This window comes from Corvus brachyrhynchos, unplaced genomic scaffold (genome assembly GCF_000691975.1).
Source record: "Corvus brachyrhynchos isolate BGI_N302 unplaced genomic scaffold, ASM69197v1 scaffold101, whole genome shotgun sequence".
In the NCBI taxonomy this organism is placed as follows: domain Eukaryota; kingdom Metazoa; phylum Chordata; class Aves; order Passeriformes; family Corvidae; genus Corvus; species Corvus brachyrhynchos.
In genome coordinates this window covers 7,119,027-7,128,082 of record NW_008237239.1, presented here as the reverse complement: position 1 = coordinate 7,128,082, position 9,056 = coordinate 7,119,027, and the positions used below count along the sequence as shown (strand labels likewise).

General features: G+C 40.1%; 2 protein-coding genes across 2 annotated transcripts in view; both read left to right on the top strand.

Annotated features, from left to right (window-relative positions):
• Positions 1 to 5,183, top strand: part of LOC103612762 (uncharacterized oxidoreductase ZK1290.5) — a gene marked incomplete at its 5' end in the record, with an annotated part of 45,392 nt that extends 40,209 nt beyond the window's left edge. The window contains 2 exons of the mRNA XM_017729587.1: positions 1 to 97; positions 4,904 to 5,183. Of these exons, the coding sequence (XP_017585076.1) occupies positions 1 to 14 (14 nt within the window). The remainder of the gene's footprint in view (positions 98 to 4,903) is intronic.
• A 1,161-nt stretch (positions 5,184 to 6,344) lies between these two features.
• S1PR1 (sphingosine-1-phosphate receptor 1) overlaps positions 6,345 to 9,056 on the top strand; it is a 7,025-nt gene continuing 4,313 nt past the window's right edge. Inside the window, exon 1 of the mRNA XM_008630233.2 lies at positions 6,345 to 6,437. The gene's annotated coding sequence lies outside the window, so the exon portion shown is untranslated. The remainder of the gene's footprint in view (positions 6,438 to 9,056) is intronic.

Sequence of the window (9,056 nt, the reverse complement as noted above, 5' to 3'; positions counted from 1 at the left end):
TGATTTTACAATAGCAGAAGATGATGTTGAAATTCTGAATGGAATGCATGATGGGAGACATGTTTCCTGGGATCCAAGTTTCATTGTGTGAATCAAGGTTTGAGCTATTTTTGCTTTCTTGGGGATCAGCGAGTCATGCCATGTAATTTAAATTCAGAGAAGGTTACAGTAAGAATCTAATCATGATAGTGATGTCTGCTAATAATGATCACTGATTTGAAATCCTTAACACTGGCAACAGACGAAAGGTATGTTTGAGGGTAGCACTTTTGTACAACCCTCAAGAGATTTTCTATTTCCATCTCAAATGCTTTTCCTTAGTTCAGTGAAGTCCATGCGAAGACTCCTATTTATACCATGGACTCTGCATCAGGCTGTTTAATTCAAAGTGCACGAGGAGATACTTACAATATAGGTGTTGAATATGAAATAATTTTTCAAGTACTTTGTAAGACAGATACAATATATGACGAAGAAAAATCTGGATAAAAAAAATGTTACTGCCATTATCATAACAGTATTTATGTTGTACAATATACTGCAGATCTCCATCAAAAATATAATCTCATTGTAATACACAATATCTGAGCATCACCAAAAATGTTTTATGCATATCACAGCATTACTATGGCATTACTCAGATAGTTCTATGCATATTACTTACTAGCCTGTAGATAAACCAAAGTAGAAATCTTTCCAGACAAGTCCATCTACAAATAAACTATTTACAGGGCCAAGAGGTGAGCAGTGAGCTCCAAGAGCCAAAGAGACATCTTTGTTATTACTTACTGGAAATTGGGGTGAGTTTTGTGTAGCTTTTTGTGAGAACTAGTTTAGCTTTCATTTTGGGTTTGTTCAGGAAATCTCATTGAGAAACTATACTGTTGTTCAGATTTTCTTATAAAATAGGTGTCTATATAGAGTGATAAATATGGATATATGTAGCCCACAGATCTGTTTTGAGAAATACGCCTGCAGAATCTATTGGCTTAGTATTCAACTTCTAGTCGCATTGGTTTGATATTTTAGGAGTTCCTGTGTCTAGAAAGGTATGGAAAATCTGATTATGATTTATATTGTGTGGACTTCCTGAGGCAGTTTTCCCAGTGCTGTTCTGCTTTAGTCATATTGGGAAACAAAGCTCCTTAGCTTTTTATCAAGAAGTGACTTACAGCAATCATATATTTTAGCCTGCATTGTTTGTCCTCAAAGTGTAGAGCTTCTATGCAGCTTGGCTAAAATCCAGACAATTTTACCTTTTGGATAACAGCTCCTCAGAATTATTGTCTAGTTTTTTCTGGTAAACTTTTCCACAAAAATTTGGCTAGATTTGCCTCTAGAATCATTTTTATGAAAAACAAGGTATTGTATGAAATGCTGTTCACTAATACCTGCACAGTGTGTTGTTCTGAGAAATATACACAATCTCCACAGCAAGGTTATTTTCTAGTTTCAAGCATGGCCTGCAGTCTGGGGAGCTCCAGTACCTGGGAATGCCACTTTAGGTGTCTAAGAACAGCTCTGTACCAGGCTCTACTGTTGTGATGAGGGGTTCAGTAGTCAGTCCAAACAGTAAAGCTCATTTATAAAACTAATGTAATTTTTAGGCTTTTTTTAGCTTTTGCAGAAAACTATGGCAATGACTAAGTGAAAGTTGGAAAGATTTCAGAAACAAACCTTTCTACCAGTGGCTATCAGCTAATACTGCTTTTGAAAAGTCACTTTATAGAATAACACCTTAGCAATATAAAAAAACCTCAAACTGTGCTGTTGAGGTACTCCTTACTTCACAGTGTATCTGAATTAACAGAACAAGGACTAGAAGTGAGTCATGTGCCTAATATTCCCTAAATATGGCTTTTGGCAGTGATGACTTTCTAAGAATTTAAAAAACACAAGTTGGGAGTTTCACTTCTAGTTCTCTCTGAAGAAACAGACATCACATCAACATACTGCTTCCAACATAAACGATGTGCAGAAGGAACCAAATCCTTATGTAGGTTAGCAAATTCTAGCTCCAGTATTACCAGAACAGGGTCAGTTAGGACTAGCTACGTGGCTAGAGCTCCATAATGGTTAGAACACTTTTGGGGTTTTTGCACTTGACTCTGGCTGGTCACCTCCCTGTTCTGAGCTAATTGGAATTAAACCTGATTTTCTTGCTAATGCCCCACATAGGTGACCTTAGGCTACAGTGAGAATGGCTTTGAATTCATTAATATATTTCAGTGTTCCTCTACAATGTTTCTGGTGTCTGCACCTGCTTTTGTGAGGAAGGCAAGCCACCATTTTCTCAATCTAGGTCATAGTATCTAAGCAGTTCAATGAGTAATGAGAGGAATAATCAGAAGTAGTATTACTAAAAAAGCATTCTTCTTAGGGAGTAGCTGTGGCAAGTTACAGTTTTAATCTGATACTTTTCTAATTACATTCAGGGTGAATTGTTGTTGGTTCAGGACTTTTTTCTGTGGTGGGATTTTTTTCATTATTATTTTGTTATCTTTCCTAGCATTTCCATTGCTGCCAATTAGTGCCTTTATAACTACAGAAGAGTTTAATTTTAGCTGTGTACAAAGTGAGGTGTAATTTGAGACGATACAAGCTGGGACTCAGCTGACCCAAGCTATCTTTCTCCTAGGTGTGATGAGCAGTTTTGCACATTGTGCCTCACTAATAGCCATTGTTTTCTGCTAGAAGCTATAATGGCCCAAGAGACTGAAACCCTGTTATTTCCTGTGGCCTTGGCATCTATCACTGAAGCCTCTTTCTTTGAATGTAGTGGTATTCACAAGCTTTATACCATGTTTGTTAATTTACAATCATTGAGCAAGTCCTCTTTTGGTGAGGTTGCAGAAGGAAAGACAGACTTGGTGGATTCATATTTTATGCTCCTATCTTACAACTACATTGGCATTACTCTTGCAGTAATAGTTTTCTTCCTAAGCAAAGGTGGCTGAAGAATAAGTCCACATCACCCCATCCAAATGAACCTTTCTAAAGTACTGCCAACACTGATCAAAGAAATAAGACAACTAATAGGAAATTGGCAAGTGAAGATTTAGGAGTAGCAGGGAGGAGTGATTTATGGTAATAGAAGACCAAAAGGATACAAAAGTGCTGGACATACAAAACCAGGAAGTTGATTTCCATTTTTTATTTCTTCTTCAGTTAGCCTGGAGGTGCTCATTTTTTAAGATTTTGTTTTGTTTTAAACTCAGAATTTATCTCTCAAGTGAATTCTTGGAATTATATTCTTCCCCAGGGTTGAAACTCTTGTTCTTATTTCTGTAAAACAAACTTCCCCTAGAGAGAAAAGTTTTTCACCTTTCTACAGTGACCCTTTTTAAGATACATCAATGCATCCATTTCATCTATGTAACCCATCATCTTGCCAGTAGGATCAGGGAATACACCAGAAAACTGAAGGCACTTTTTCTTCCCTATCATTATGTCATTTATGGTGGTGACTGATTGGGACACTCCTTTTCAGTTGAGATAAACCATTACTTAAAATAAGATGCAATTTATCAGTGCTATCTACCTAAGTGCAGTCAGCTGCCTTTGCAGGAGCTCTGTGACTCCAAGTGGAAGGAAACTCTCTTGAAACAAACAAGGAAAAGAAAAATATAAACTAAAAGTCAGTGAAAAGGGTGAGGCCATTTTCTGTGCAGCCAAGTAGTTTCCTGCCTGACTCTGAGTAGCTTCCTCTCTTATTTTTCTTGCTTCTTTCTGCTTTTCATCTCTTATAGTACAGGAGATGAAGGCACCTAAGAATGTTACATTGGAAAATAATGGAAATGGCTTTTTAAAGTGCATATTCAGGAATTTTTTTTAATCAGGCTGCAGAAGTGTTTCTGTCACACCTGTCCCCCCAACATGACTTCCAAGGCATTATTTTCCGAGTAGCATGTGTAAAAAAGAAACTTTAATACTGGTAAGTTCACAAATCTACTAGGCCAAGCCAACTGAATAATATTCACACCTCTTTTTGCACTGCGGTTAACCCATGCTCTTGAAAATGGGGTAAAGGTGGTGTAGCTCTTGCTGCTACTGATTGAATCCAAGGCACTTAATTCCTTCCACATTGCCACACCCCTTCCAAAGCTTTGAAGCTCACCTCTCACTACTGTGCATTGGGTAAAAATAACAGATAAGCCAACCTTCTGAAAATTTTTTGTGTTGCTGTGTTGGGAGACTTTTCACGTACCTAGTTTGTTTTTTTTTTTTAACTTTTTGCACCCTCCAGTAAGATATCTACACACTTGAAAGAAAACTGACTATTCTCACTGTATTTGCCAGTGCTGTAATATGTATCACTCTATAGGGCACTGTAGGTGTGGCCAAAGCTGTGGGATGTGCTGCTCCAAGGAGCCCAGCACCGACTAACTGTAGCAGATCTCAATGGCTGTGCCCAAGAGGAATGTTTGTGATCGTAATAGTGGCCTGGCCAGCCAGTGCCCTTTGAGAAACATTCCGTAGTTGAACTACTAATAGGAAGTTCAAGAATATATTAGCAGTTTTATCATCCAGTTGTTTATCAACCAGCAGTTGATGATTGCTCCAAATATTAAAGTGTGTTACAGTTTCGGGTACAGTGATATCCATGCAAACTATTGCATGTCACGTTCTCAACTACTTCAATTCTTTCCCTTCAGACTTGAGCTTTTCCTAATAATATTGTCAGCTTAGTGATCTAAAAATAAAGTACAGATTCTCACAAAAATGAATATAGTAAACTTCTTAAAAATTCCTTTTAAAACAAAAAAGGCCACTTAATTAATGTTACTTATCAGAATCAAGAACTTAAAACCAGACCATCTAAATTAAAGAATACTAATACTGAACAAATATGTGTGCTTTAGTCTTTGCAATGTTCTCATGACTTTTTTTTTCTCCAAACCAGGTTTTTGATTCTAATCTGAGGAAAGAAGATACGGAATTTTTGAACACTGTGAATATCAACAGAAAATTAATTCATCTAACCTATTCCCTGTGGAAAGAATAATTTAAAACCAGATTGTTCTAAACTGGAAACGTGATGCAACTGAAATAATTTAAATAAGTTTAAACTAAACAATAAATCTGAATTTTTCTCTTAGGTATTCAGTATCACTCAAGAATCAATATAAATGGTTTGTATTTACTCTGATGTTAACAAATTAATAAAGTAATTTAATTTACTCTTTGTAGCTTTCTTACAGATGCAGAAATACTTCCAGTGTCTTCTCTGCTCTCTTGGAACTTTCTGGTATAGTCTCTCAGTATGAGTTATCTCACAATATTATCATTTTCTTCTGCCTTCATGTACTTCATTTAAGGTGTCATTTGAACCCATTTGAACAAATTAGGGTTTTGGGTTTTTTCCTTACATATTTTGAAAAGTATTAATTACTTGAAGGCACATCAGAGCACGCTACATTGCAAGTAAATCTTGACAAATGATTTAAAATACAGAATATTTGTTCAGGGATTTTAGCAGAATAATGAATCTGACTTTATATTTCTTCTAGTCATGTGAATTTTGGGGGATTCTGCAGGCCACTCTTGATATTTTCTTGGTGACCAAACCTGCACTCTGATACTGTTTCATGAATCTCCTGTCATGACCCAGCACTTCAGAGAGAAATGGCTCCCTTTGTGACCTAAGTTGCATCAGAATGAATAAAAGTAGTTTTTGCTTATATGGACAAAGACTTTTTAAAGTTCAAAAGAATGATGTGTTGGAGAAAAATCCTTTGCTAATCTCTCTTGCAGGAATTGTCACTATCTTTTCAAGATGGATAGCATTCAGACACTCTGATGCAATTGTGAGTTATCCAGCAGCACTGGCAGAGATCGGGCTGGTAGTGTCAGAGGCCATCAGTCTTTTGGTATGCAGGCATTGGGTGGACCCCAGCTTACAGCTTCTTTTCTGACAAGATCAAAACATTTTCCTGCAAGGAAATTGCTCTGTGACTAGCCAGGTTTCTGCAATCCCCACCACACTAAATTCTCACTGGAAGTTCCACAAGAACTTTGGCTGTCACACACAGTCAGTATTATTTTGTTGTTGTTCTCGACATTCCCTAAAACATGAGTTTCTGCTCATCCTAAAAACTACCTAAGAGCATGTACGTATTCAGGATCCCTGTGAAGAATGCATCTGCCCTTTATGCTAGTAGACATATTGCAGAACATTTTTTTTAACCAGTTTACCCAGGTGAGGCATCTGTAATGTGTTGGTTTGGTGTCCTGATGTGTGCAGCCTTCCTGCTGGCATTTGACCAAGACCTGCATTCTGGTTATTTCTGAAATGCATCAATAACACTGTGTTGCTCTTTCTCCTTATTCTGACCATAGGCAATTCCAGAGTCAAGTTCTCAAAGGAGCTATATATACACTGGATTTCTGTAGTAGAAGTACAAGCTTCCTTATCATTGGACCAGGCAGTAGGAGAGGTACTGAGAAAAAGAGTTCTCATTCTGTTGGTGGCTTGTTCTCTGGGTGAGGCTGGAGTATAACCCTGATGTAAACCCCCTAACTAAACACTTACCAGCAACTACAGTTTTGGTAGAGTTGGCTGGACCAACCTGAGTTCACCTGTGTTTGTGTTTGAGCCCTTGTAAGCAGGTTAGAACCTGTGCAGTTGAGCCATGTTAACCCATCTTCTCTGAGGGTTTAGGCAGCCTTCAGTACAAATCCAGCTGATCTGGCTTCATTTGCCTGTGAAGAGTGAAGCTGTATTTCAGTTTCCTCTCTGCAAAAATGTCAAGAAGGCTGTAAATGTGTGTGGTCATCTAAGTTGAATGATGCTTTTTGTGATACAAATACCCAACATTTTTGGAGTGCAACTGAAATTGCCTGCATATTCTGCCCAGTGCTGCACCTCAGTTGGGGCAACTCCTTGTATAACTATAGGCTGAGATGAAGAAGGACTTGGGGGTGCTGGTGGATGGGAGGCTGGACATGACCTGGCAATGTGAGCTTGCAGCCCAGAAAGCCAGTTGTATCCTGGGCTGCACCATAAGCAGTGTGGGCAGCAGGTCAAGGGAGGGGATTCTGCCCCTCTGCTCTGCTCTGGTGAGACCCCAACTGCAGTGCTGTGTCCAGCCCTGGGGTTCTCAGCACAGGAAAGACATGGACCTGTCAGAGCAGGTCCAGAGGAAAGATGCAGATAATGATCACAGGGCTGGAGCACCTCTTAGAAGGAAAGGCTGAGAGAGTTGGGTTTGTTCAGCCTGGAAAAGAGAAGGCTCTGGGATTACTTTATTGTGGCGCTTCAGTATCTAAAGAGGGCCCTACAGGAAAGCTGGAGAGGGACATTTTACAAGAGCATGTAGTGACAGGACGAGAGAATGGCTTCAAATTGAGAGAGAGTAGATTTAGTTTAGATATTGGTAAGAATTTCTTTGGTGAGGGTGGTGAGGCCCTGGAACAGGTTGCCCAAAGGGTGGATGTCCCATCCCTGGAAGTGTTCAAGGCAAGGTTGGATGGGGCTTTGAGCATCCTGGCCCAGTGGAAGGGGCCCCTGCCCATGGCAGCAGAGTAAGAACTTTAAGGTCCATTCCAACCCAAACCATTCTGATGGTTCTGTGATTTTACACAGCCTCTGACAATTAATTTGTTGGATGTCACATCTCTGAGTTGGTGTCCTCTCAGTTGGTAACCAGTAGTTTGAACATGAAAGCCTGCACATCTGACTAATGAAACCCTGAGTCATTCTATCCTTTAATTAAAGCATGTTCCTTTAATAAGTTCCTCTTACTTAAAATTATGTGAGAATTATTTCCTAGAGGAAAATGCCTAATGAATGGACTTTTATTTAGTATTTTCTGTATATTAGATAAATGAGGGGGAAAGCTTGAAATATCTGGGGTATGTCAGGCAGTTGCAGGGGATGCATATGTCAACCTCAAGCATGATTTATCTTGTGTGCCTTTTCTGACAGTTGTGACTTAACGGCTGTATTTTCCTCCAGGCTCTCAGGAGGCTGAATATCTTTTCAAGTTTCTAGCTTTGCGGTGGAAGAGTAAATGTCTGTTTGCTGGTGTAATTTATCTGAGTCATTCTGGGAGAGGCGTGGAGCAATTGAAGCATGACTATTAGCATAAATAGGAGAGGGACCCTCTTCCTGAGGGTACAGTACCCATACTTTCAGAGGAAAGGTGCTTCCCCATAACAACTGCTACTGCTAATTGACGGGCACTATGCTATAAACTGAAAGACCTAATATATTGAGCTCTGGCCTATTGTGATATTCTTTTGCATTTCAATTTGGAGTTAACAAAAGCAGAGCAAGGAGGGAAGGGGAAAATTTCTGCAGTAAGTGCAACAGTAGAATACCACCAGAGCTGGCATTTCACATACACCAAAGGTGGTTTTTCTTTTAAAAGTTTGAAGGGAGAAGGAATTCTAAAATCTAAAGTCACTTCTGTATTTGTCTTTATGTAATACAGTGGTAACAGTGTTACATAGTTGCCATTGCCAATTTTGTTTCTAAAAAAAATGTATTTAAAACTTCCTACTTTCAAACATGTAGGTATTTTACAGCATTCCCTGAACATGTAGAGGTTGATTTTGGGTTGGGGGGGTGGGGGGTAGGTGTTTGTTTTTGGGGTCCTTTTGCATGTGGGAACACCAACACCTGGTGCTGTTTGACAGTGGCAGAAACTGAGCTTATCCCCCATTGGCCAGCTCTGGCTTCTGCCCCGCAGCGTGCAGCCTGGCACCATGCTTGCCCCATCGGGCTGCTGCCTGCCCGGGGGGAGCCGCTGGTGAGTCACTGCAGGCCACGAGTGCGGGTGGCAGCCACCGGGCCTGCCAGGGCAAAAACACACCTTGGTGTAGGGAGAAAATGGAAGAGCTTCTCCCAGGTGTTTCCTTAAACATGACTTACACTGTCCTCTAAGAGAGAGAACGGAGGTAGCATACCTCCAAAGGGATCCTGCCTTTGGCCATAGCCTTTCTGTGCCTACCCGGGGGGCAAGAAAGACGGGCGGGCGGGAAGCTGCCCCCGGCACCCCGCGAGGCGCAGGAGCCGTGCTCGGAGCCGGCCGGGCCGGGCCAACACCCCCCTC